The sequence below is a fragment of the Trypanosoma conorhini genome (assembly GCF_003719485.1).
Source record: "Trypanosoma conorhini strain 025E chromosome Unknown Tco_14.4_contig_00044, whole genome shotgun sequence".
In the NCBI taxonomy this organism is placed as follows: Eukaryota; Euglenozoa; class Kinetoplastea; order Trypanosomatida; family Trypanosomatidae; genus Trypanosoma; species Trypanosoma conorhini.
Genome location: NW_021704129.1, coordinates 202 through 26,038, shown reverse-complemented (window position 1 = coordinate 26,038; position 25,837 = coordinate 202). Strand labels below are relative to the sequence as shown.

General features: G+C 52.9%; 9 protein-coding genes across 9 annotated transcripts, besides 15 other annotated features; all 9 read left to right on the top strand.

Moving 5' to 3' along the window:
• Nucleotides 1-87: 87 nt before the first annotated feature.
• On the top strand, nt 88-1,242 carry Tco025E_01370 (uncharacterized protein; the record flags this gene model as incomplete). Its single annotated transcript, XM_029368308.1, has 1 exon — nt 88-1,242. The coding sequence occupies one exon, from the start codon at nt 88-90 to the stop codon at nt 1,240-1,242; it is 1,155 nt and encodes a 384-aa protein (XP_029231613.1).
• A 49-nt stretch (nt 1,243-1,291) lies between these two features.
• Tco025E_01369 (uncharacterized protein) lies at nt 1,292-4,594 on the top strand (the record flags this gene model as incomplete). The annotated part of the gene is made up of 1 exon (XM_029368307.1): nt 1,292-4,594. One exon carries the CDS (start codon nt 1,292-1,294, stop codon nt 4,592-4,594), a length of 3,303 nt encoding a protein of 1,100 aa, XP_029231612.1.
• Nucleotides 4,595-4,623: 29 nt separating this feature from the next.
• Nucleotides 4,624-4,650: a microsatellite.
• Nucleotides 4,651-4,750: 100 nt separating this feature from the next.
• Nucleotides 4,751-4,795: a sequence feature (A-rich).
• A 309-nt stretch (nt 4,796-5,104) lies between these two features.
• Tco025E_01368 (putative phospholipid-translocating P-type ATPase (flippase)) lies at nt 5,105-8,758 on the top strand (the record flags this gene model as incomplete). The annotated part of the gene is made up of 1 exon (XM_029368306.1): nt 5,105-8,758. The coding sequence occupies one exon, from the start codon at nt 5,105-5,107 to the stop codon at nt 8,756-8,758; it is 3,654 nt and encodes a 1,217-aa protein (XP_029231611.1).
• A 185-nt stretch (nt 8,759-8,943) lies between these two features.
• Nucleotides 8,944-8,981: a microsatellite.
• Nucleotides 8,982-9,320: 339 nt separating this feature from the next.
• Nucleotides 9,321-10,421, top strand: Tco025E_01367 (zinc finger protein, conserved; the record flags this gene model as incomplete). The annotated part of the gene is made up of 1 exon (XM_029368305.1): nt 9,321-10,421. The coding sequence occupies one exon, from the start codon at nt 9,321-9,323 to the stop codon at nt 10,419-10,421; it is 1,101 nt and encodes a 366-aa protein (XP_029231610.1).
• A 228-nt stretch (nt 10,422-10,649) lies between these two features.
• Nucleotides 10,650-10,674: a microsatellite.
• A 257-nt stretch (nt 10,675-10,931) lies between these two features.
• Nucleotides 10,932-10,956: a microsatellite.
• A 213-nt stretch (nt 10,957-11,169) lies between these two features.
• Nucleotides 11,170-12,012, top strand: Tco025E_01366 (uncharacterized protein; the record flags this gene model as incomplete). Its single annotated transcript, XM_029368304.1, has 1 exon — nt 11,170-12,012. The coding sequence occupies one exon, from the start codon at nt 11,170-11,172 to the stop codon at nt 12,010-12,012; it is 843 nt and encodes a 280-aa protein (XP_029231609.1).
• A 607-nt stretch (nt 12,013-12,619) lies between these two features.
• Nucleotides 12,620-12,662: a microsatellite.
• A 241-nt stretch (nt 12,663-12,903) lies between these two features.
• Nucleotides 12,904-14,772, top strand: Tco025E_01365 (uncharacterized protein; the record flags this gene model as incomplete). The annotated part of the gene is made up of 1 exon (XM_029368303.1): nt 12,904-14,772. The coding sequence occupies one exon, from the start codon at nt 12,904-12,906 to the stop codon at nt 14,770-14,772; it is 1,869 nt and encodes a 622-aa protein (XP_029231608.1).
• Nucleotides 14,773-14,836: 64 nt separating this feature from the next.
• Nucleotides 14,837-14,862: a microsatellite.
• A 78-nt stretch (nt 14,863-14,940) lies between these two features.
• Nucleotides 14,941-14,973: a microsatellite.
• A 236-nt stretch (nt 14,974-15,209) lies between these two features.
• Nucleotides 15,210-15,255: a microsatellite.
• A 117-nt stretch (nt 15,256-15,372) lies between these two features.
• Nucleotides 15,373-15,408: a microsatellite.
• Nucleotides 15,409-15,431: 23 nt separating this feature from the next.
• On the top strand, nt 15,432-17,039 carry Tco025E_01364 (putative tRNA modification enzyme; the record flags this gene model as incomplete). The annotated part of the gene is made up of 1 exon (XM_029368302.1): nt 15,432-17,039. The coding sequence occupies one exon, from the start codon at nt 15,432-15,434 to the stop codon at nt 17,037-17,039; it is 1,608 nt and encodes a 535-aa protein (XP_029231607.1).
• A 300-nt stretch (nt 17,040-17,339) lies between these two features.
• Tco025E_01363 (dnaJ-like protein subfamily C member 13) lies at nt 17,340-24,032 on the top strand (the record flags this gene model as incomplete). Its single annotated transcript, XM_029368301.1, has 1 exon — nt 17,340-24,032. One exon carries the CDS (start codon nt 17,340-17,342, stop codon nt 24,030-24,032), a length of 6,693 nt encoding a protein of 2,230 aa, XP_029231606.1.
• A 9-nt stretch (nt 24,033-24,041) lies between these two features.
• Nucleotides 24,042-24,070: a microsatellite.
• Nucleotides 24,071-24,153: 83 nt separating this feature from the next.
• Nucleotides 24,154-24,192: a sequence feature (A-rich).
• Nucleotides 24,193-24,221: a microsatellite.
• A 241-nt stretch (nt 24,222-24,462) lies between these two features.
• On the top strand, nt 24,463-24,801 carry Tco025E_01362 (zinc finger protein ZFP1; the record flags this gene model as incomplete). Its single annotated transcript, XM_029368300.1, has 1 exon — nt 24,463-24,801. One exon carries the CDS (start codon nt 24,463-24,465, stop codon nt 24,799-24,801), a length of 339 nt encoding a protein of 112 aa, XP_029231605.1.
• A 295-nt stretch (nt 24,802-25,096) lies between these two features.
• Nucleotides 25,097-25,137: a microsatellite.
• A 688-nt stretch (nt 25,138-25,825) lies between these two features.
• Nucleotides 25,826-25,837: part of a sequence feature (A-rich) that runs on past the window's edge.

The following is a 25,837-nucleotide window of genomic DNA, read 5'->3' as shown; positions in this document are numbered from 1 at the left end:
TTTCTTGAGTTTTTTTTGCTTGTAAAAAAAAAGTCATTTAGCCAACTGGCAGTAAAGGTGACATAGCTGGGCAGAAACGCGGAGGGAATGAGCGATTCTTGCCCCCCACTGGAGCCCATCACAGAAGAGGAAGCCGCACTTCTCACTGAGTATGGTGTCAGGGGCCCTTATGATGATCTTTTAGGGTTTCCCGCGGCATCCACATGCGTTTTTGGCTACGGCGGGAGGAACGTTTTTCTCACTGGCGCGGGCCCGGCTGGCGACAATGATGGGGATAACAACCCAGACGAGGCTAACGCCGGAGCCGGCCAACATGTGGATCCCACTTGGCCTCTGGAGTGTGTTCTTTTGCGCCACACCAACCTCCTCTCCTCCGCCACCGCAACCCCCCTGTGGGACGGTGTCAATGGGGTGTTAACGGACGCCACGAAGACGGCTCTGTTCATGTCCCCCCGTCATGTGTCGTCGGTGGAAGGGCCGGAGGCTACAGCGGCGGATGCTGCCGCTTCTGCCTCTGCTTCTCTTGAAGGGGAAGAAGACGCGGTTGAAGCGAAGGGCGCTTCTCCCACCGCAAACCTCAACCTGCATGGGGAGAGTGACGCGCAGCTACTGGCCACCATGGACGAACTACTGCAAGAGGCAGACAACGCGCTGGCGAGGCGCGTGCGCCACGTGGATCCCATGGCGGAGGCTTGTGTGTTGGAGAGGCAACGTGCGGCGGAGGAGGAGGAGCGTCGCTGGTCTCCTATTTGCAGCGTCATCACAACAAATACTACCCCCAGAGGGAGTGACAGCAACTTTGACGATGAAGGCGAACTCAATAACGGAGATGGAGGGGCTGAAGCTAAAAGTCTCTTTGCTTATGAGTTTGGGCCGACGGCCGAGGAGCAGCTTGCACTGCGTGAGTGGGACGAGGTGGTGCTGCGGTGTGAGCGGCAGTTGGAGGTTGCGTTGAACAATTCGGTGGGCGGCGAAACGGGGCGCGGTGCCGACGATGACGCGATGGACACCGCTGCCGCAGCCTTCTTGTCGCCTCCGCTGCGGGCAGCGGAGGTGCATGATGCGGCGCAGACTCCTGCAACAACGCACCCGCCGTGGATGCGTGAGCAGAGCAGAATTCTGGAATCGATTGCAACGATGGAGACAAGAAACAGTGAGCTGCAGACGGCGGCGGTGCAACAGCTAGAGGAGGCGCGGCAGCAGCGCCGTCGCCCTCGCCATTCCCCCGCCTGGGCAAATTGAGTTTGAACAGTTCTTGACCCGCGTGAATGAACTTCTGCCACCGAGCGAAATGGAGTTGAAGTTGGAGGCCGCGGATGTCCTCAAGTTGGGGGTTGAGGTGGAGGCGGCGAGCGAAGAGCAGACGCCGGTGGCGGAAGCAAAGGATCTCGCACATGTGCTGAGTGCTGAGCAGATTCAGAGGAGGGCGCGGCGCGAGGGATTTCGTTTGCGCTGCGAAACCCATGAGGCTTGGTGCATGCAGGAGGAAGAGCGCAAGGCCATTCGTCACTTGCAGTGGTGCAGGGAAGAGGCAAAGCGGATCCAGGACGATATGCAGAGGTGTCTGGTAGAGGCGAGTAACGGGTTTGAGTGCCTTCTCGTGGAGGAGGGGAATGCGTACCAGGAGCTCTCGCAGCTCGAGCGCCAACACGCCCTGGAGTCCAAGCAACGTGAGCGTCGTCGTCAGGACGAGTTTAGTCGCCGGCGCGCGCATGAGCTCCTCAAGGAGCATGCAGGCATTCGAGATGAGATTGTGGCGATGGAGGAGGAGGCTGCGGTGAAACTTGGGCAGGAGGTAGAGCAACTTTCCCGGGAGCTATTGCGCCGCCACGAGCAGGAAAGCACCGCCCACGTTAGTACCACTCCGCCTTCCTGGAATTCCGCAGAATGGAGAGAGAACTACGGCACTCTCGAGGAGATAACAAAGGAAGTCGCATTGCAAACCACTGTTGCGTCATGGAGGCGTTTGCAATCGTGCGGCCCCGGCACAACACCGCAAGCGTGTTTTCCTCCTTCCCCTCTGGGCAACGCCCTTCGTCTGCGGTCCCTGGAGCGAGAGGAAAACCAGAGGAGCAAATGGGTGCAGGAGTGCATGCAGAATATAAGTAGTGCCGCGTGTGCATTGGGGGAATCCACGCATGGCGTAGCTGAGAGGACAGGGCATCCTCCTCAGCCAGGCATTCGACTTGGAAATGGTGCTTGTGTCACTCTCTTCACAGTGCAGCCGGATACTTCGTGTCCGTCGTTAGAAAACACCACCGTTTGTTTAGATGCCAAAATGGCGAAGCAGCTACAACCGATTGCTTTTGGTGGTGTGAAGAGAAACTTGCAGGAGGCGGCGCAGGCTTGTCATACGCTCTCCTTTGCTCTGGAGCAGATAGCCTCAGTGGACTTTGCCAGCCTCTCCACTCTGGAGGTGTGCACCGCCGGTGGTGTGGGCGAAGGCAAGGAGAAACGCACGGCACCTGTCGCCCCCTTAGTGCAGGAGCTTGACCTGGGCGGCAACGCCCTTCACACCTTGCCCCTCGACGACCTCTTGCGTGTGTTCCCCTCGATCCGTAGCTTGAGCGTCAGCGACAATGGACTGAGACATGTGACGTGTCGCGCCGCATCCATGCGTGGAGTATCCGACGCTCACGCTCACTCTTTGGCTCAGTCCTCCCAACTTTCTCACCTTGACGTCTCTATGAATGAACTACAAAGCTTAGAGGCCATTGGGAAGCTTCTTTCCTATCAGCTGCGTTCACTTGTAGCGTATGCGAACCATATCGACTCCTTGTTGCCATTGGCCTCATGTAATCATCTGGAGACCCTTGAAGCAAGCCGTAACCAAATTTCCTCGCTCTCTGAACTGCAGCCTCTTGCCCTGCTACAGACCGTCGACCTGAGTGAGAACTGCATCCTGACGTGGGATGCCCTCGCCCAGCACGTGTTGCTGCAGAATTTGTATCTCTCGCGAAATCGTATTGGGGTGCTTCCAAAAACCATATCCCTCAGCTTCCTGCGCCAACTCTTCATGAATGAGAACCAAATTGAGGCGCTTCCAAGTGAATGTTTTCGCTGGCTCCCTTTTCTCTCGGTGCTGCACCTCGAGAACAACAAGTTGCGTGACGTCTCCGGCCTGGCGCACTGTCCACGCCTGACGACTGTGGGGCTTGCATTTAACCAGTTGCAGCGCGTGGAGGATCTTGCCCCGCTTGCAGCGTGCAAAAAGTTGCAGGCTTTGTCTGTTAGTGAGAACCCATTTAGCTCCGAGATCGATGGCAGCAGCGGCGGGATGCCCGCAAAGGTGAAATTGACGCTGCTCGCCTGGTTTCCACAACTCTCTGAGCTCAACAATGAGAAGGTGAACGATGAAGAATGCAGAATTGCTTTGGGCGATGAAATAGTGTGGAGCGCATCGTTTACCATGGCCCATCGGTTGCGGCGAGACTTCCATGAAAGCGCCGTTTGCGACACCTGGCGTTGGCCTTGTGGATCAACCATTGAAGATGTACAGCAAATGTGTGGCGCTATGGAATTCTGTTCGCGGTACGTGGATTCGAAAGCTGCGTACGCCGCGATGTTCGCCGCCCTCACAAGTGATGTGGCCCTGACAACTCTCCAAAAGGAACAAGAGGTTCTTGCCACTGTTCGCCGACGGCGCCATCATGATGCGCTGCATGTGGAGGAGGCGTTGAAGCGACGACTGCGTGAGTCGCAGCAGCGGCTCAACCCTGTTGTGCATCGCCTCTCCGACAAGGTGGATGAGCGAAATCGACGCGAGGCAAAGGCCACCCTGCGGCAACACCTGACATCCTTGCAGACGATGCCACATGTAGTGGCCAATCTGCACGTACGCCCTGTCCTTTACCATCAGCGGATGCAGGCACACCGAGAGGCGAAGGCAAAAGTTGTCATTTGTGAATGGGCGCGTCTTCGGCTTCTTGGGAGACGAGCCAAGAAGGAACTTGCAGCCCTGAAAGCGGCTTATGAGGAATCGCAGCGAAGACGATATGAGGCGGCCGCAGGTGTCATTCAGCCGGTGTGGCGGGGGGCGGCGCTTCGTTCGCGTCTGAAACGAATATTACACGCCAATGACGATGATGAGGAGGAATTTGCCCACGTTTCTCTGGACTTTATTGATGACTCGAAGGCAACAGACGGAGACGATGGCATTGGGGCTGTGCTGCAGCGAGTGCTGCAGTCTCATGGGGCTCTGCCGAACTTTCCCGTTCAAGCATTTTCCGCCAGGCTCCCTGGCGCCGCGGGTGTGTCGGAGGGTCACTTGCCGCCTCGTGCCAGTTCCGCGGTGCCAAACGGAACAGCTCGGATCGGCGAACAGGACAGGCAACGCCCGGAAAGTCAGCCGCAGGGTGGGACGACGTTGCTGCCTCAGCAGCGACTACAGCAAAAACAGGAGGAAGGAGTGGAGCAGTTGCCGCCGCCCTCTTCCCTGTCGGGATCAGCGCGTGTGGATGACGCGTGGGGGGCGATGGTGAGCTCACAGTTACGGAGGAGGCATAAAAAGATGGAACGCGCCCAGCGTGAGAATATGCGTCGTGAGTTCATGAAGGACCCTCTCAAGGTGAAACGGGAACTTGGGGGTGGATGAGGCAAGCACGTGGAAGGACGAGGCGGAGAGGTGGTGGTGGTGCTGGTGCTGGGTGGCAAAATGGTTTTTCCTTCTGCGAGAGAAGCAAAATGCAAGCACTGATTGCTTGTGAGGGATGATCTGAAGGGTCAAGCACCCACTTCAGTTAGTTGCACGTGTGTGCCTGTGTGTAGTTCGTTTTTTTGTTTGGTTTTTTTGTTTCTGTTCGCTCTCATTTTTGCTGGAGTTCCTCTTTTTTCATTTTTCCTTTTTTCCGGGCGTGTTGTTTCTATTGTGGGTGAAAGGGCTTACAGCCGCTTCTGATTTCCCTAGCGCGGTGCAGAGAAGAGTCCATTAGGTTGCCGTTCCGGGCGCTCTACGGCTCTGGGTACACTCAAGTGGGTGCCGCGCTGTGTGCTTCGCGCCCGTCACTTAACCCACAAAATTTCCTTCGTAGACGACAAGCAGCGGCAGGGTTCCTGCCTGGCACACTTCCGCTTCCATGTGCGGAAGGTCTTTCTCGCCCTGGTCATGACTGTCGGATATTTTCGCAAATTCCTCAGCATCATCGGGGTTTGGAGGGACCGCACCCCGGAAGAAAAACGGGCACGATGCCCCTCAGCTGTGCGAGAGGTACGGCCCTTGGACTCCTCCGTTGCCGCCGCGTACCCCGATAACACGGTCACCAACAGCCGTTACACGTTTTACAATTTTTTGTTTCTCAGCATCTTTGAGCAGTTCCGGAGGCCGTTGAACTTCTACTTTTTATTGGTTGCTTGTCTACAGTTTGTCTCTGTGATTGCGCCCGTTAGCCCCTTCTCCACGCTGGTGCCATTGCTCTTGGCCTTCTCCCTCACCTCCTTAAAGGAGGGGTACGATGACGTTAAACGCCACCAGCAGGACGCCAAGTACAACAACAAGAAACGCACCGTGCTGGACCCTCTTTCGGCGGCGTGGAAGTCGCGACCAAACTACCGCATACGTGTCGGGGACGTAATCCTTCTGAAGGAAGGTGAGTCCATTCCATGCGATGTGGTGGCGGTGGCGGCGACGTCGTCCACAGTTTATGTTCAAACAGACAACCTGGACGGTGAACTTGATCTAAAACCACGCGAAATTGTTTTTCCACACGTTGTCTCCTTCAGCAGTACGACGGAGGAGGAAACACCAGTTCCTTTGGACCCGAATCTTATTCACGTTTACGACACCTGTGAAGCACTCGTCGCAAAGCTGAGGAGTATCAAGCTGATATGTCCTCCGCCTTCTGCCATCATTGAATCCTTTGATGGACGTGCCGAATTTGCGTACAACTGCGGGAGTCGAGAGGATGCTGCCGCAATGTCGCTACCCATGTCCCACCACCACCTCTTACCGCAGTCCTGCCTGCTCAAAAGAACCACGGCTGCCGTCTGCGTGGCGGTGTACACGGGGGAGGAGACAAAGTGCGGCATGAACAAGCGACCTCCACCTGTGAAGTGGGCAAAGATTGACCAAGATGTCTCTCGGTACTCCATTTTTGTCTTTTGCTGTCAGCTCGTGAGTGCCTTTTCATTTGGTCTGGCTGGTTATCTTTTGAACAGGCGAGTTGAAGATCATTTTTGGTACTTGCAGCCACCGTCAAGTGAAGCAAGCGCTTCCTTCATCATCTACCCCCTCCGCTTCTTCCTCTTGACGACGGTGATGATCCCGGTGTCTTTCAAGTGCGTTGTGGACATGAGCAAGTACTGCATGGCTTTGTCAGTCGAGTGGGATGAAACGATGAAGCCGGCGGGGCAGAGCAGCCAGGGGTGTCGCGTGAAGAACTCTGACATACTTGAGGACCTTGGCCAGGTCGACTACCTCCTCTCCGACAAAACCGGGACACTGACACAGAATGTTATGGAATTACTTTACGTCACAGTGGGCGATGATCGCCTGTACCTGCACGGGGAAGCAACAGAGATGATGCAAAAATCCGATGTGCATAAACCAAATAATGAGCAAGTATTACACTTTGGACGAATTCTTTCCCTCTGCAACACAGTAGAGACTCTTCACACCAGTTCTCTCCTAACTGAAGATGATACTGCTCCGCCACTGTATCAGGCGGCTTCCCCTGATGAAGAGGCGATTTGTCGCGGGTCTGCCCGTCTCTTTGTTCAGCTGTTGCACCGCGACGCACGTGAGGCTGTATTGACCGTCAATGGCGTACAGGAAACTTGGATATTTCATCATGTATTTCCCTTTTCATCCGAACTAAAATCAATGGGAGTGATTGTGGAGGAGAAGGCGTCAGGTGTGGTGTATTTTTTTGTAAAAGGGGCGGATGATCGTATTATGAAAATGACATCCGCGTCGTTGCCACCGCGTCACTCCACAGTACTGCGAAGCAGAGAAGCGCAGATGGATGTGCTGACGTCCCACTTGGATTCTTACGCGCGGCAAGGCCTTCGGACATTAGTAGTGGCGGAGAAAAAACTTTCAAGAGACGATCTTAACGCGTTCCTAGAGAAGGTGAAGTCGGCAGAGTTGTTGCTACATGATCGACGGGAGAAGCTGAAACAGTTGCGTGTGGAGATGGAAACAGAGGTGTCCATTGCGGGTATTACCGCCATCGAAGATAAACTGCAGGAGGGGGTTCAGGACACGATACGTGATTTTATTCGAGCGGGAATTAAGGTATGGATGCTGACAGGAGATAAGGTGCAAACAGCCGTGCAGATTGGCCTTTCCTGCTCTTTGTACGCCCCAGGGGACCGTTTGATTTACATTGTTTCAGGAAATAAAACCGATGGTGCTGGATGGGAAGAGCATATGATGTCCATTCCTTTGCCAAGCCCGACAATTGTCGCAGGAGAAGAGGCAAGGAACTTTTCGCTGGGCGCAGAAATTCTCAATGAGGAACGAGGTCGCGGCTTGGGAAGTCTCTCTGATGCTGCCTGTCTGAAGGATGATGTTGTTGATGAAAATGGTCGATACGACACCATGCTGCCCGCCATCTCCCATAACAACCATTCGGTATTGGTGGTGGAGGGCGGCACAGTTTTAGAAAGTATTCTTAACACCCCCGAATTAAGGGAACGTTTTGCTGCCTTGAGTGATAACTGTGTTTGCGTTATATGCGCCCGCGTCACCCCCAGCCAGAAGGCTGCGTTGACACATTTTGTCCGCACCAGGGATTTCATGACGTTGGCGGTCGGCGACGGCGGAAATGACGTGGCGATGCTTCAAGAAGCCCATGTTGGTGTTGGAATTGTGGGCAAAGAGGGCCAGCAGGCTTCCCGCGCGGCCGATTTTTCTATAAATTGTTTTTCAGACCTTCGGGCTCTTGTTTTTGTGCATGGTCAGCAAGCCTACATACGTACGGCGTTTATTATCAAGTACAGTTTCTACAAATCCATGCTTATTAGCTTCATTCAGCTTGCCTACAACATTGTTGGAACGTACGCATCTGGAGGGACGTTTTGGAACAGTTTTGGTCTCACCCTGTGGAACGGCGTATACACGCTTCCTCAAACCCTGTTCTTTTGCCTGGACCGCATTGCTCCCCGCGCGGTTCTGGAACGCCACACATTCCTCTACAAGTTGACACGCCATGCCACGGACATGAATATCAGAGAATTCTTTCTTGTCTTTATCCTTCGCGGCATTGTGCAGTCTGTCTTCACGCTATGGCTGGTGACGGGCGTCTTTGGCATGCGCTTTGCATTTGCCGAAAACGGCTGGGCCGCCACCAATGACGTAACATTTACTGTGGCATACTCTGCTCTCATTATATCGCAGATGCTGACCATGATATTTGAGTCTCATTCCATTACGTTCCTCAACGCTCTTTGGATATTTGGGATGCCAGTCATATATGTTGCCGCTACCGCTGTGTACTCTTCCATTCCGCGGCTGCAATACTTTGGTGTGTGGAAGAATACAATGAACTTAAGCTCCTTCCTGGCGGCGCTTGTTGTGGCATGTGTTTTGGTGCTTCCTGTACTTGGAGTGCTGGTTCTGCGGCGAGCAATAAATCCAGATGTCCGCGATGTTCTTCGCACTGCCGCTGTGGAGAACCGGATGCGTCGGCAAATGCGGTGGAGAAGTGGAAGTTTTTTGTCGCGGCTCGGGCGTTGGCTGTTGTGTGTGTCGGAAGAGGCCTCCTCCTTGCTTCGTCCCCCGCCCCCGTCAGTGCTGGTGGGTGACCTTGGCCAAGTGTAGAAGTGGTGGTTGGTTACCTCGTCTCCTCCCTTCTCTTGCATACCGTATTTTGTTTTATGGGATGAGCAGAGGCTTGTGCTGGGCGGGCCGGAATGCTTTCTCGCTCCCCGCGGACTACTTCGTACGCGAGACTTGGTGCCGTTTAGTAGCAGTCACTCCATACATGTGCCTCAGTGTGTGTGTGAGAGAGAGGGAGGGAGGGAGGGACGGAGGCGGCGAGGGACTTGGGCGTCGTCAGTCTGAAAGAGACGCCAATGACAGTGCTGTTTATGCATATTCACCCTGTGACTTCTTCCTGCGCGATTGGTTTGCTTTGCTCTTCTCGTTCACAATGCCTTCCTTGGTGTGTGCGTGCGTATGTGGCATGTGTTTCTTCACCTCGTTCCACACAGGAAGCAAAACAAAGGCACAACGAAGGAAGGACCCATAACACGTGCACGTTGCATCGGGCCGTTCCTCAGGCGCATAAGCTTTGCATCTTCCCTCCTTACAGTAGGCTGTATTATTCCTATCTGCAGGGGTAGGCCAACACATTGCACAGATACAGTGGACGTAAGTGTAAATGTCCGTCCAGGTGCCACGCTGTTGGACCTGCAATGCCGTATTCGACTCCGTCGAGGCAGTGCGTAAGCACTATGAGTCTGAGTACCATACAAATAATGTTCGCCTTCGCGTTGACGGCAGGCGCCCGCTGACGACGCAGGAATACAGACGTGTCCGAATCGCGGAGCACGATGATGCCGATGTGGATGGACGACCGACTTTCGCATGCAAGCTGTGCAAAAAGACATTTCATTCCGTGCAGACTCTCCAAGCTCATGTTCGCTCAACAGCGCATCTCATGAAGAAGGAACAACGCATCATTGCACGTGATTCAGACGCAATGAGCGCTCTTACAAGTACCTCCTTGGGGAGTGCCGCGATGGGCTTGCACCGCCGTCACAATGCGAAGCGGGCAAAACCGCCAACCCAGGCAGCGAAAACCCGGTATGTGGAAAAGGTGCAACTGGATGAACGTGAGGAGGATGTCAGTGAGGTGCGGTGCCTCTTCTGTGGCTGCCTGTCGGATAGCGTGGAGGTCAACTTGCAGCACATGAACGATATCCATGAGTTCAGCGTGCCGCTTCCGCACAGGTGCCGTGACGTGGTAGGGCTCCTGGCGTATCTGGCTCGCAAAATGAACGGTCTCTTGTGTCTTGTTTGCGGTGAGAAAACTAGAGCGTTTGCCTCTCTAGAGGCGCTGCGGGCACACATGCGGGAAAAGAACCATGAGCGCATCATTCTTGGCCCAGAGTACGCCGAGTTCTATAGCGTGAGCCTTGCCGACACCGACTGCGGCGCTCGGATAGGCCCCAACGACACCGAGTTGGTTCTTCGCGACTCCCAACGCGTAGTTCAGCGCAGGGAGTGCGAGGTGCCTCGGCCAAGGAAAAAGGAAAGCGAAACACAAGCTGAGAAGCGACGTGCGATTCTTGCGGCTGATCAGGAGGCGATGGCAATGGCTCGGAAGGAGCGTCAGGAGGTGCTGCGTGTGCAAAACAAGGAGGCGCAAAAGATTTTGAAGCGGCAGGATGGCCAGTATCAGGATCACTTGCTCAGGGTGAATCTACGAACAAACAAGCTGCATCCAAAGGGGTACGATGGAGAAGGTAAGTTGAACTAAAGAGCAAAACAAACCACAAAGATTGGATCTTTTTTTAATTCCACACAGGCACACAAGCACCCACACACGTGTTTTCCTAAACTTATACGCTCTTTGGGAAGAGGGAATGAAGGCAAGTTTCATTTTTTCGCTTACAGTGGGAGGTGTGGGGGCCTGCTGGTGTATGTGCTGTTGTTTTTATTTTTGGCGTCATCGCTAACTAGTCTTTAACGCGGGGTCGTTGTTTACGTGTGTGTGTGTGCGTGTGTGTGTGCAAGCGTGACACCAAAGTTTTTAAGAGGCTAGTAACCACAAGATGCGGGAAATTGCTCGACACACTTAACCGGTGAAAGTCCCTATAATTTATGTCTGGCACCGTGGTTAAGAGGTGCCCTGACATTTGATAAATGAGCAGAGGAAGGAAAAAAAAAAAAAAGAGAGTTGATTATTGCTTCCTGTATCTCCCTCTTTGGAGGTACGTCGAATTTCTGATACCGAACTTTACTGTTTCCTCTTTTCACTAATTCGCTCTTTTCTTTTTTGTTTTGTTTTTTTTCCTCTGCATTGTTGGTGTTCGGATCTCGCGTTAAAGGCAAAATATATAGTGACTGTGGAACACTTGCGAATCGGTTTTTTCGTGGTGCTCGCGTTCTCAAGGAAAAGAGATAGTAAAGGCGCTGTGGATCAAGTTGGAGGCTCGGTTTACCTCCTTTTTCTTCCTTCTTGTTGGTGCTGTTTCTGGCGCAAAAAGTGCTAGTTCGCCGCACTCATGTGTTTCACCGTCTTCTTTACCGGGATTGGGTGGACTCTGGATCGCCTGCACAAGATTGAGCGACGCAGTGCCATTGTTTTTACCGACCCGTATGTCTTCCTCAGTGGGGGTTTAGCAGGACTCGCGGGGCGGGCCGCGGCAATTCCATTTGATCACGGGGGCATAAAAGGGCCTGCGCAGGCCTGCTATCGACGTATGCCGCAATTTGGACTTCTTATGTGGTTTTATGTTCCGTTGGCCTCGCAGTTGCTGCCTGGCGCCGAGCGAGAACCGCCGCTGAAGGCATTTACAACATTCATCCTTGGGGCCTTTGCAGGGTTTATGATGCGCCTCATATGTAATCCTGTCAATCGCGTGCGTGATGAGTGTCTCCGTACGGGTGATTCGTTTCTAACAACATGCAGGGTGTTCAAAAGCAAGACGGTGCTTCAGTTCTTTTACACTGCGCCTCCGCTGCTGGCCAATGCCGTTTATTTTGGGACACTTATGACCGTTTTCGAGGGGCTTCGCCGTTTTTGCGAACGTAGTAGACTTCTTCCTATGAATGTAGAGAAGGATGAAAAAGGGAAAGAGGTGTTTAAGCTTGGGAACTACGCCTCGGTGGCGTTGGGGAATACTGTGATTGGTGGTGTTGCCGCTGGTGTGGCATCGACGGTCTGCTACCCGCTCTCCGCGCATACCTACAAGCAGACTGTCATTCATGACTCTGCCATATGCCGGGGCCTCCTGCCAACACTACGAAAAGAGATACCAATGATGGCTGTTAGCTTCGGTGTTTTTTCCCTTTTGCAGCCTATCGTAGCGCCACATCACGGCACTCGCGTAGGATTTGGATATTAAACAGGACTTTATGCGTATGCGAGCTGTAAAGACACACGACGAAGCAATGACAAATATGTCGCCTCATTGTCTCCCATTCAGTTATTTGATCCCCTTAAATATTATTTTTCCTTCTTTATTTTTATTTGCTGAGGAGGCCGTGTATAGTACGAGAGGATCACTATTGATGCAAATGGAATGGGCAACGGGTGCGTTTCGTGAGCTGTTAGTATAGACTACTGGGGAGTTGGCTAGGGAGGGGAGGGGGAGGGAGGGGGGTTACGAGAAATGGGAAGAGGAGCCATTATGACTACTAATATGTCCCGGCTTTGCTGATGGAGTTAGCTTTAGAAGTTGTTTACGAGGAAATAATGTGGAAGGGATATAAATACGTGGGTAGCTGTTGAAGTCACTGTGGACCCGTGGATGTACGTGACGGTAGAGAGCCCTGTTCTCCGCTTCTTGTAGCCGTCGTTGGGAAGCAGGTGGATGTACGGGGTATGAAAGGCGGCTTGGTGGGTTTGTTTCTCTCGTGCGTCTGCGAAAGAAAAGGGAGGGAATGGGAGGGGGAGGAAATATGCTGCTTTTTTTCCTTCCAACCCCTAAGCCCATCTCTCCGTGGTGTTTTTGTGCGTGTGCGTGTGCGTGTGTGTGTGTGTGTGTCTGTGTGTTTTTTTATTGAGGGCCGCTCTCTGGGGGGTCTTCTTGCCTAAACATCTTTTTTATCTCTTTTTTTTATCTTCCTACCTCTTCCCGTCCCTCTCTCCCTCTCTCTGTGTGTGTGCGCGCAATGGCTGTTCCTCACTCCTTTGTGCGTGCATGAATGCATGGCGTTGCTGCCCAACTCTCTTCTTTCCACGCCTTCCCTCTCGCCGTGAGTTCAGGAGTTGCATCGGCTTGTGGCCACCGCCCATGGACAGAAGTCGTGGGTCCGATGATGCCTCGGGCTCCTGTGGCAGTTCTCCTAGACGCAGCTTTGCGTGTGTGGAGCGGGAAGAGGAGACGCTCCGGCGTTGGCCAATGGCGTCCTCAGTGAATTCTAGCAGGAGCGAGGAAGCGGACTTCTACAGCAACATCAGCACTGATGGATGGGATGCGTCACGAAGCACAGGACGTCTGGACTACACGAGAGATAATTCTCCGCTTCATTGCGGCTCTGTTTTCACCGATACTTCAGTTGACAGACTTGTTCATGGCGAGCGTCAAACCCCCTGCGAGGGCTCTCATGTATACAGAGGCGCCTCTTCCAGACGAGCTCCTCCTTCTGTCACCTTGAGCCTACCCAGTGAGTCTTTACAAGAGTGGGGTCTTCATGATGCAGAGGGACGTCCTCTTCAAGGGCAATACGGTGATGCGTATACGGCAGGGATGACCCAGCAACCGCAGCAGCAGCACGGTGATGGGGAGGCGGGAGAAGGGTCCGCCTCTTTTCGCTTTGAAGAACCCGAAACTTCGACTCCGCTGATCATTGAGCAAAGCGGTGCCAATCCGCAGGAAGAGGCGGTGGCAGTAGAAGTGCACGACCAAGGCGATGAACAAGCTGATGGAACACAGACGCGTTTGCCAGATGCCACCCCGGAAGCTCACTGTGCCAATATGGAGAGAATGAAATATGAACTTCCAGAGGATCCTCGCAATCTTATCATTGATGTCATTCTCAAGAGTGCTTCACCTAGTGTCACGCTTCAAGAAATCCACAACGCTCTCCAGTGGACTGAGCGGTTCGAGGCGGCCAATGGGAGTGTACTAGACTTCCTGCAAGGCTATCAATCTATCTTTGCTGTGTCACCCATCTATGACCGTGTCACGCTGCGTCGCCCCTTACAAACGGCAAAGGGTCGACGTACAGTACGCGATCATCGTGGACCCCGTGACATTTCCAGCGGTATAGGCAGCGTTAGCTACAGCTACGTCGCCACCGCCTTTGATCTTGACGCTCTGGCAGTGATTTACAAACGCCGCGGATATGATACGGAGCTTATGTACGGTGTTCTCCACGTCTCCTCCCATCGCACCTTTGACATCTTCTTGTTTCCCAACGGTGTGGTGGTGTGGTGGGGGTTGAACCGGCAGGATCACTGGCTGGTGGAAGACGATTTCTTGACCTCCGCCAACTCCTTTGTGCGGGTCGCAGTGAAGGAACGTCATGCGCAGGAGGTCATAAATGAATTGTTCCCATTCTGGTGCTCCTATGAGTTGGACAAGCACTACGACGCGAGTACGCCGTCTCGCAGGGAGGAGGCTCTTGCGCGGTTCGGCACCCACCTTTGCTTTGACCACTACCTTATCCCCGACGTCAAGCCCATCCGCACACAAATTATGCTCACAGTCTCGTACTCACTTGGCCGCGTCGCCGTTGTTGACTTTTTCGACAACGTCACGCAGAACCTGCACAAGCAGGTGTTAGGGATCCCATCCGACATTAAAGGCCTCTGCGATTACTTGTCGATGCGACGCAAAATGGTGCAGCTTGAGGGTGAAATTCTCCTGGCAAGCATGTCCATCTCGGCACTGCGCGACACACCTGAATTCCTGTGGGAGATGCCATGGCTGTATGACTATTATGAACTCATCGAGAGGCAGAATCCATCGGGTCAACTCATTTTATGGTTTATTGCCAAAAACGAAACTCTGGTGCAGCAGATGGCACATATCAAAACTAGGCGGTTTACTCTCTTTATTTTGGGCTCGGACGTCTTCCTGATCCTGCTGCTTGTGGCGGATGTTGTCTTCCTCATGGCGGGTTTTGTTCTCAAACTGTACTTCCCGCTAGAGAATTAGGCGGTGGAGATGTGGCGAGACCTTCCCGCGCGAAATAAGGCGGAAACAAAAAACAAAGCACCTGCACACACACACACACACACACACACAAGGATAAAACCTAAAAACACCGCGAGGAAGGCCGAGGGCACGTGGGTGGAAACAAACAAAGTGGCTAAGATAGGAGGCAAAACAAAAGCAAAAACTAAAAATAAAAATAAACAAACTCGCTCACAGCAAAAGTTTGCGTCCTGTGTTCGGTGGTATGTTCATTTATTCACACACTTCGTCCTCCTTGGAATTCAGTTGAAAGTACTAACTACCCTCTAGTAGTCTTTTGCAGCATGGGAGAGGTGCATTGTTTTCTTTTGTTTCTGATGTTTCCTCTGGCCGTCATCGCCGCCAACACTATCCTCAGCTTTTTTTTTCCTTTGTTTTTTCCCTCGTTTTTGTTTTGTTCTTCCTTCTCCTCCTCCCTGCCGCTGCCTCTGCCGCTCTCGCTGCTCCTTTCTTTGGCGTTTGCGCGCACGTCAAGTCATGTGTGCCCTGTCTTTTCTGTTTCTTTGCCACGTCTGACGCGTGCGAGGGCGCGGTAGTTAACGGCCGTGAAAGAGAAGATAAGGGAAGGGAGGGGAGGGGAGGGGAGGGGAGGGGAGGAGGCAGCCAAGCAGGCGAACGGAATGGAGGCGGCGGATATGGAGGATGCGTTTGGCGCCGACGCGATGCCATTGGGGGCGGCTGAACGCTTGGCCTTTGTGAACGCTCGTCGGCGCAACGTGCCACCGGCGCAGCGTCAGGACTACGGTGACGGTATCCCTGGCAATGCAACCGTGTTCGTGCACACCTTTGGCTGCGGCCACAACGTGAGCGACGGCGAGTACATGGCGGGGCTTCTGGCGCAGAGCGGCTACCGCGTTACCGACGTTTTCAACGGCGCGGATGTGTATCTTCTCAACTCGTGTACTGTGAAGAACCCTAGCGAGGAGCACTTCATCAGCATGATGAACCGCGTGCGAGCCGTGGGTAAGCCGCTCGTCGTCGCCGGATGTGTGCCGCAGGCGGATCCGAAGAACACACAGTGGGATGATGTGAGTGTGATTGGGGTCCGCAGCATCGACCGTGTTGCCCAGGTCGTACATGAAGCTCTGCAAGGTCACTGTGTGCGTCTTATTGGAGCGACGGAGCAAGCGAATAGGAAGCAAGAACCCAATGAGCTTCCACCGCTCGACCTCCCAAAGATACGACGCAATCGATTTATTGAAATCATTCCCATCAACGTTGGTTGCCTGAATCACTGCACGTATTGTAAAACAAAGCAGGCCCGCGGGGATTTGCGGAGCTGGCCTATCGATTCCATCCTTTCGCGGGTTCGTTCCGTTCTGAGAGAGGGTGTAAAGGAAATTCGTCTCACCTCTGAAGATGTTGGGGCCTACGGTATTGACATTAACACCGACTTTGTCTCTCTCTTGCGGGCCACTGTCAAGGAACTTCAAGGAACGGATGTCATGCTGCGTGTGGGGATGAGCAACCCGCCGTACCTCCTACGACAGCTGGACGACTTCGCGGCGCTTCTTAAGCACCCAAACGTGTATGAGTTTATGCACATTCCTATACAGTCCGGATCTAATCGAATTTTGGAGGCGATGCAGCGGGAGTACAATGTTGAGGAGTTTTACGAGTGTGTACGCCGCATACGCAGTGTGGTGCCGAATGTGACGCTTGCCACAGACATTATTTGTGCCTTTCCGGGAGAAGGGGAAGAAGAGTGGCGTGAGACGATGGAGGTCTGTGCTCAAGTCCGCTTTCCTGTTCTGAACATTACCCGCTTTTACCCGCGTCGAAACACACCCGCAGCGGCCATGAAGCAAATCCCCACTGAGGTTGCGAAGCGGCGTACCACAGAACTCACGGAGTTTTTCAATTCTTATCGCACCTTCGACCATATGATCGGCGAAGTGCACTCTGTGGCGCTGCTGGAAACAGCACACGACAAGCACCATCTGGTGGGTCATACAAAGGGCTACGTGCAGGTCCTTGTGGACCCGCAAGAGGCGAGAGTTGGGGAAAACGTCACCGTCGTCATCACCTCCACGACAAAGTACAGTGTGAGAGGTCGCGTGTTGCGCGGCCGCTGGGAACGGCTCTTGGCGAGGGCATCGATGAGCGCGCAGCAGATCAACTGGAAAATGCTGGCTGTCCTCGCTTCCGCTGCATCCGCATCGGTGGCAGTGACATCTGTAGCGATGTACAAGGCGGCGGTGCTGCGGAGACAGAGAAACGGGGTATGAGGGAGGCCCAACTCACCGTCCCACTCCGAGTTAACTATTTCCCATTGCCTTATATATTTAACTACAGAAACCTATATACCTTTAAATGGAAACAAGTTCCCCCAAACATTTTTCACATTCCCATTTTTCCCCTTGTAGTTCCTGTCTTGCCGTAAAGAAGTACCCGATTCTTGCTCTATATATGTATATATTTCCTGATTTGTCTTGTTTTTTTCTTGCACAGTGAACTTCCTTTTGTTTCTCCTTGATTGTCCCTTGTCTTCTTATCTTGTATCTGTCACCAGCAATTGGTTTCGGCGGATGGATGCTTTTCAGTCGGGCGCGCCGCGGCTGGCGGGTTGTGAAGGCGCAGGACGCAGGCCTTCTGAGGAGTACACCTCCCGCTACACGGTCGTGAAGAACTCATGGAAGGGGAGTTACATGCGCATCTTTTGCATCGGACCCCAAAAGGTGGCGACAATCAACCCGCAAAGTATCTTCCGCGTCACCAACAGCTGGGACTACACGTCTCAGCTCGTCGATGTCGTGGCTTCTGCAGGCAGCCTGACGGGCTTCACGGTCACCACAGGCAGAACAGGGAAGCCAGACACAATGAACTTTCACTGCAATACCGCCATGGAGCGTGCGGCGTTGCTCACGGATGTGCAACGAAACCGCCCAATATTTGATGTGAGGTACAGACAGCAGGCCTTTGCCCATCTGTTTTTTGCCCGCAAGTACTGCTTTGATGAGGGGTACCGCAACTGCCGTCTTCGCATCACAAACGTCGCCGTAGAGCAATTGAACCACGACGGAAATGTGGTGGGGGTGTATTTATTTATGCATATTAAAGGACTTACCTCAATTCAAGACAACCCACGTACCCTTGTTGTTCTGTACGGCCCGCAGCTAAAGATGCACCTGTATGAAATGGACGATCCTCAGCAGGTGGTCTCACTTACGGAGGAGTTTGCGAGGCGGTTTATCGGTCTTCCGCCCTTCCGTAAGGTGCGGCGGCTAACTCAGCAGCAATTTGACACCGACCGTCTTGGCGTGGATCGGGCGGAGTTGGCGCCGACGGCCGAGTTCCCTGTGATGAAGTGGAGCTCGAAGCACCCCGACACTCCCGTGCGGCGCACGTTAGCGACAACGCAAAAGTGTCTTTTGGAGCTGGATTCCTCCACATATACCCCCGTCAGTGTCTTCTTTTTCGCGGACGTGTGTGCGCTCATACGCTCTGAGGGGGACAACCAGGGGCTGATGCTTCAGTTCAAGGAGCCGGCGATTACGAAGCGATACACGTCCCCGATGCGGGATGCGCTGCTAGCACACCTCGTGGATTGCTGTCGCGGAGCCCGCAATCTTAATGTGTGTGTGATTACAAACCTCTTTGATCGCGGAAAGCGCGCGGCGCCGTGCGGGACGCTTATCCCGGAGGAGATTGAGAGTACACTCCTGAACTGCCTCATTGACCCTAGCAAGGGCGGTGGCGCGTTTGTCTTGAGTTTCCCAGAGGTGGTGGAATTTTTCAACGCCAACATCGAGTACAGTGGACTTCGCTTCACCGAGAATCGTGAGGGATTCTTTGCGGAGAACCGGGAAAAGATGATTTTTAGCGCCCTCGTCACGTTGTTAAGCAGGTTCCCCGTGAGTGATGATCCGTTGGTCGTGGTGCAGCAGTTTTATGCCCTCCGACGACTATGTGTCACTCGCATTGGGTTTAGCTCCGCCGCCGTCGTGCCGTCCTTTATGAAAAGCATTCAGTCTGTGAGTGTGAGAGCGCTAAAAATGAACAATGTTGCCGTTTCGCATGCGGTAATCGATTTCCTTGGCGTTCTCATGACACCCCACCACGACCACTACGAGTTAGGTCATGAGAAGGCGAACAAAAATCACCTACTCGGACAAGAGCAGCTCGTGCAGCATTTGCTTCGGCTGCTAAGCGACTACACCACAGCGGATAGTGCGGCTCTTGTCGTGCAAGCCTTGTTGGATTTCTTCGTTTACGCCTTGTGCCCGCCTTACTCTGAGTCGACAGAAGCCACATTATTTGTTTCCTTGATGAATGATTTAGTTGATACAGCAGGGACAGAGCTCCTTGTACTCATGCAGCATAGCTGCAACGCCATCAGCTACAGCGCTGGACAGCTGATTCGTGTGATCATGGAGGAGGGAACAAGTGAGCAATTCTTTGCCATGCAGCTGGCCGCCCTTCGCCAAGGTGGCATCCTTGGCCAGCTTCATTTAGCCATATTTGGTAACAACCGTGAAATACGTGATCTTGCCCGTCAACTCATTGCGTATTGGACCTACCAAAACACGGACATGCAAGATCTCCTGCGGTGCATATTTCCTCCGGCATTGTTGCACTACCTTCAATCCTCTGAGGATGCCCCGGAAGACGAGAAGGAAAAGGAACGCCAGAGGAGTGTTGTGGCCATGACGGATGAATTTTGGGAGTCGAAGATTGGGTTATTTAGGAAGCGGTTTCACCCGAGCGAGATCCTTTCGAGAGCTGGGGGTCAGCATCCATCCACGGCGCGGAGTGAGAGCGCGTCCAGGCGCCATAGAGAGGTGAAGGTGAAGACGACGCTGAACTGGCCCATGTTTTTCTATGAAATTAAACAGGACCACATGCGAGCGGAGTTGATTTGGAACCATACCACAAGAACGGAGTTACGTGCGGCCTTAGAAGCCGAGATGCAGGCCCTAAAGCTGGGAATGTCGCTACGTCAGGAGGAGCCCGTCTCGTGGAATTACCGGGAGTTCGAGGTGCGCTATCCAAGCCTTGACGATGAACTTAAGATTGGGCAGCACTACCCGCGTTTACTCTTTGAGATGAAAGACGCAGTCATTTCTAAGCCGAAGGATTTTTTCAACGACATGTATCATCGTTTTCTTCTCTCACAAGAACCCAAAACCAAGCTGAGTTGCTTGCATGGCATGTCGATTCTCTATGAACATTACGCCGCGGCTATTGGACAATTCAACGATCTGGAGTACATTCTGAAGATGCTGGAGACGACGATGGATCCCAACTTCCGCGACCGTTTACTTCTTTTCATCCTACAGCTGCTGCGCGCTCGACCCAACGTGAAGCTCTTTTTGGACTGCGGTGGATTAAACCCACTCGTGGATCTCTTAACACTTGCCCACCTACACGTGGACAGGCCCCAGCTTCGAAGTGCGACAAGCGCCATTGAGCACGTCGTCAGCCCAGGCGATCTTCAGGATCAAGAAAAAGAGTGGTACTACACAAAAGATGGAGTCAAGCAGGATCCCGTCTCCTACACCCGTCTGAAGCAATTGTACGAAGCAGCAGAGGTGAAGAATGATACAAAGGTTTGGGCGCAAGGATTACCAGGCTGGATGGAGCTAAAGGATGTTCCCCAATTACGTTGGGGTATTGTGGCAAGTAAAAGCAGTAAACTGCTCACGCTGTCAGAAGTGTCTGGGGTCGTCCTTGACATCTTTTCACTCCTCTGTGCAGGTTTCCCCTCCAGGGATGAGCACGGCGCCATCATGCAACCCCCTCCGCGGGTAAAGCGCTTCCTTTCAGGTCCACAGGTGCTTCCACACGTTGTGCAATTACTACTGACCTTTGACCCGGCCCTGTGTGCCCGCGTTCATTCGCTCTTGTACCTTGTGATGGAGTACAATCCGCTCATGCCCCGCTTCTTCTTGACTGGTGTGTTTTTCTTTGCACTCATGTACACCGGATCCGATATTCTGCCGCTATGTCGACTGCTGCATCTCTCGCATCGTAGACAGGCATTTCGGTTGCAACACGACAATGAGATTATAAGTCAAAGCATCCTTAGCACAATGCTCCCACCAGCACTCGTGTGCTTTCTAACAAATCATGGACCTCAACGGTTTGCGGATATTTTGCTTGGGGAATACGAGACCCCAGAGGCTATTTGGGGCAAAGATATGAGAAGATACCTTGTGGGGAAGATTGCCGCTCACGTTGCCGACTTCACACCACGGCTTTTGGGCAACAACCGTGCTGTGTATCAGTACTGTCCTATCGTGGGTGTCGTGTACGAGCCGCTGCGAGATGAACTGTTTTGCTCCCAGTACTACCTGCGCCACTTCTGTGACGAGTTGCGGTATCCGAATTGGCCCGTCGAGGACCCTGTCTCCCTCCTCTGCGAGGTGCTGAAGGCGTGGCGGCGGGAGCTTGCGAAGCAGTCAAGTGGTCTCACGCGCGACGGGTGCCTGGAAGAACTTGAGATTGTTGACCGCACCAACCTGACACCGCAGGTGGTGCGCAAGGCTTACTTTAGGCTTGCCGCGCAGTATCACCCGGACAAAAACTCGGAGGGGAGGGACAAATTCGAACGCGTTCAGCGGGCCTACGAATTTCTCGCTTCCGACGCGAGGGCGTCGAATGAACCGAACCCGCACAATGTTGCGCTTTTACTTCGAACGCAGTCGATTCTGTTTAGGCGATTTAGTGACGCGATGAGGGGGTATAAGTACGCGGGGTATGGGCTGCTGCTGAAGCTCGTCAGCATGGAGTACGGCGACCCAGAAATGCTGCACAAAGATGTGGTGCTCATCGAACCCGCGACAGAGTTGTGCTACTTTACTGTGCAAAACGTGCCACTGAACACCGACGAGTTGCAGGAGGAAGGCGGCATTGAACTCTTGTCAGGTGTCACCCAACGCTGTTTTGAGACGCTTACCCTAAGCGCCACCGACGACTTAAACCAGGTGAAGGTTGCGCGACATTGCATGCTTACTTTTTGCGTCGCCGCAGCGTTCCCAGACTGTCGTCGGCATATTATAGCGGAACCTGCCATCTGTCACCTTGCCGCCAAAGGCATCGCGTACGAGAAGGCGCCGGCACTCTCTCGCGCCTGTATTCAGGCCTGCCAGGCTTTCTGTGTAGACGAGACTCTGCAGGAACGGGTTTTAAAATCTGGTGCCATTTGGCATTTGCTGCTTTTTCTCTTTCGCTACGATTATACCTTGCATGAAAATGGACTTGAGCTTCAGGAAGAACATCATACTCAACTGTTTGCAAACAGGGCAGCCATTTACGCCCTGCAAGCCATCTATGCCTTGGCTGGAATTTGTCCGAGTGACGCATACCTGCAGACGAAACCCAACGCTGGCATTCTCCACTTGCTGCAGAAGCTACTGACACCTTACGTTGTGCAACGCATGCGACTGTTTCCAGGGGGTGAGAAGGATGTGCTGCAGCTACTCAACAGCAACCACAAGACACCGTATTTGCTGTGGGACAACACAACACGAGAGGAGCTCATGGAGGTGCTTAAAGCAAACTCGGAAAAATGTCGTGAGGCAGGAATGTTTAGCGAGGATCTTCCATCCTTGTCAGACTGCGACGTTCGTTATTCTGTTCACAGGAATGAACTTATTGTCGGGGGAATGTTTGTGCGTGTGTATAATGAGCAACCGAGCTTTGCTGTGGAGGACCCGGTGGCGTTTTGTGGGGCCCTGATCAAGTTCCTAGAGCATCAATTAACAAATAATACTACTACCGGTGTCGCCGTAGCGCTGGAAGCTTTGAAAAATTTGTTAGTTGCTTATGCAGCACCTGGGGTCTTGAGCACTTTGGCGCAACACGTTGAGGTGTTGATAAAGGGCTTACTATATACCGATGTTCACGTTATTGTGAAGTTGCTAGAACTGCTTGAGAAGGCTGCGCTTCATTGTGAATGCCTCCAGGCGATTGGTAAGGTTAACTATGCCATGGCATATCTCATCTTGGCGTGGGATCATGGTGGTGAGGCGGTGGAACCACGCTGCCTGGCGTTTTTGCGCGCTGCTCTTGCGGATCGTGGTGTAGTACAGCAAACATTGGATCGAGGCCTGTATGCTGTGCTGCTTCGCAGTTTTGGGACCGCCACCTTGCCAGAGTGTAGAGATGATGCTTGTGCCTCTCTTGCAAAGGCCTGTTCAGATAAGCTGTGTGGACCCAAGATGTTTCTGCGGGCCTCCAAACTCGTTCCTTCTGTGATACTTGAAATGATGAAGGAAAACACCGTAAACGCCTGCCAGCTGTTTGACACCTGGCAGGAAACACCAGAGTTGGTGTGGACGAGCGAGCGTCGGTCACGCTTTGTGGAGGTGTGTAAAGCATGTCAATCTGATATTGTGGATCTACTACGACACGATCCAACGGCCTATTGGAAAATGCCAGAGAACATTCTCATGGAGGGAACTGCTGAATTGCAACTCGGTGGGGTGTACTTGGAGCGGTACCTTAACCAGCCGGGGTGGAAGGTGCGAAAACCTAAGGAATTCCTTGCAGCACTCTTGGAACGCTTTCTAGTGGAGTGTGGGCGAGCGACGGAGGAACGAAATGCGGAGGTGATTTCTCTCATCGCAGACTCCGGTGTTCGTCTGCTACAGATGACCCCCACAGTGACCGACTACGTTGTCTCACTTGGGTATGCGCACAAGTTGTTTAACCTATTGGAGTTGGGAGACAGGGTGGTCGCGGAGAATGCCCTGAAATGGGTGCATGAGATCTGTGCCTCTCGCTTCTGCGTCGAGAGTCTCGGGAATTTTGACCCCGTTTCTTCCATCCTCATCTGTCTGCGGGCGCAGGTGCTGCAGCTTCCGCTAATCATGGACACCATGGATCGACTACTCTCGTGGTCTTCTGAGCTGGCAAACATGATCCGACTTGCCCTCCGCAATCAACTCCCGCAGTATTTGCTGCAGCTTCTTGAAGAGGGCATCACACCAGAGACGTGCGGGGACCAATCACCAGCGGCGGTGCGGGCTTTAATCATTAAAACGCTCAAGACGATGGTGGCCGTCCAGGATCCTTTCCATGGCCCCCAGTTGGAGGCTATCCTTTCTGAAAGCAAAGTCTGGGTAAAGTACAAGAACCAAAGCCATGACCTTTTTCTCTCTGACACACGCTTTGGCGGATACTTGGAGGGCCCCCATAACGCAACTCAGATGTTGCTCTCGCTCACTGCCGCACCCCTACCAGATGACAGCAACGGCGATGAACCTCCACCCCTTTAACGTTTTTATTATATATATATATATATATATATATATATTCCTGAGAGGCGAAGTAGGTGACAAAAGAATTTGCTTCTAGCAGTTGCAAGTTTTCTTGTTTTCGGGTGCGGTGTGGTAAGGGGTGTTTTCTTTGTTTTTTTTCTTGTTGTTGCTTCCTTCTTGTGTGTGTGTGTGTTTGTTTGTCTTTGTCCTTGGTCACATTATGCGGAGTCGTTGGCCTTAAGCACGTTTCTTTTTCTTTTTAGGTTCTTGTTTTCATTTTACTTCTGCTGACGCGTGTGGTTCGCCTGCGGCGCCCCTGCTATGGCGTGTTATCTCCTCTTCACCGTTGCCTCTTGCTTCTACTCTCCACACAACAAATATCCCCAAGTCGAGCAAGTACTCCTTTGAACAAGTTCGCTTCTTTTTCCAAGAACAAATTTCGAGGACGATGCAGCCACACACTCCCACGTTTTCCGACGAGCGCTCAGAGAACAGCGTTGGGTTCAACAACGCCTCTCGCTACGGCCGAAGGGGTGTGGACTACAGCAAGTTCCGTACGCGGGTGTGCCGCAATTTTTCGATGGGGGTCCCTTGTCCGTTTGGCGAGCGCTGCGCATTTTCCCATGGCGAGCCTGAGGCATCCGCGGTGCGCATGGAGGAGACCGAACTGCCGCCGCCGCCGCCATACTCGGAAGCCCACCAGACGGAAATGATGCTGCCCCCCGCCTACCCGTCGCGATTCCGTCACGATCCCTACAACTTCAATGGAGTGTTGTTCGAAAACTAGAGACGAGTCGAAGGGGACAGAGGAGCTTAATTCCCCGAGCCAATCAAAGAGGGCACTGCAATGAAACAAACGCCGTCACCGAGCAATAAGTCAGTGGAACTGAGGAGGCAGCTAGCACACAAAACATGCCTGTACATGCGTTTAAGGGATGGAACGGAAGGGACGGACCAAAAGGAGCACATAATTAAAAAAATCCTTCAGGAAAATGTTCCTCGATGAAAAATTATACCGTGTTGTACCAAATGTGCGGGCGGAGGGGGAGGTAAACGCAGAAACTAACATAAACGGCACAGGGGAAACAAAACGAGGAACCGTAAGAAGCGAAACGAAACAAAAAAAATGCAGGGATGGTAAACACTTGTACGCTAATTAGTTTTGCGGCGGTGTGTTGGAATGCAAAAAAAAAAAACCTGTATTGGCGACTGCGTGGGTGACCCAATGAGGAAGTTAAGAACAAAGAAAGAACGCATTATGGAAAAACGGGTGGGCGGGTTGAGTGCTACAGTTTTTGGGGCTGCAGATTGGAGTTGATTTGTTGGGGCCGAAGAATAAGAGAGGGGTCAGCGACAAGGGCGTGTCTGGCAGGAATTGTTTGTGCGTTAAGTCCGAGGTGCGGTGCCCACTTTCTGAGAGGGTGTATCTCGAGACGAGAGAAAGAGGGAGAACTGGAAATGAAGAAAGTCCCGAGGAGTGTGTGGAGGTGCTTTCCTCGCCCATGCACAGATCCTTCAAACCTCATTCACGGAAGCCAAATCGCCCAATCTGTCACAAACCCAAACAATCGCCTCGTTTTTATTTGATTTTTCCTTTTTGGTGTGTTTTCGTCTCAGTGTTCCCCATCCCATACAAATGAGCCGCTTACTTGTTGCTGTGCAACCGTCGCACCGCTAGGCCCGAATTTACCCCTAAGCTATAGAGATGTTTGTGGTTGTGCACTGTCCTCGCCTCGATTCACATTTGACTTCACAAACTCGAAGGTGGGGCCCCATTCCGCGCTTTGTTACTCTTTTTATGATTGGCTGACTTTTCGTTTCTT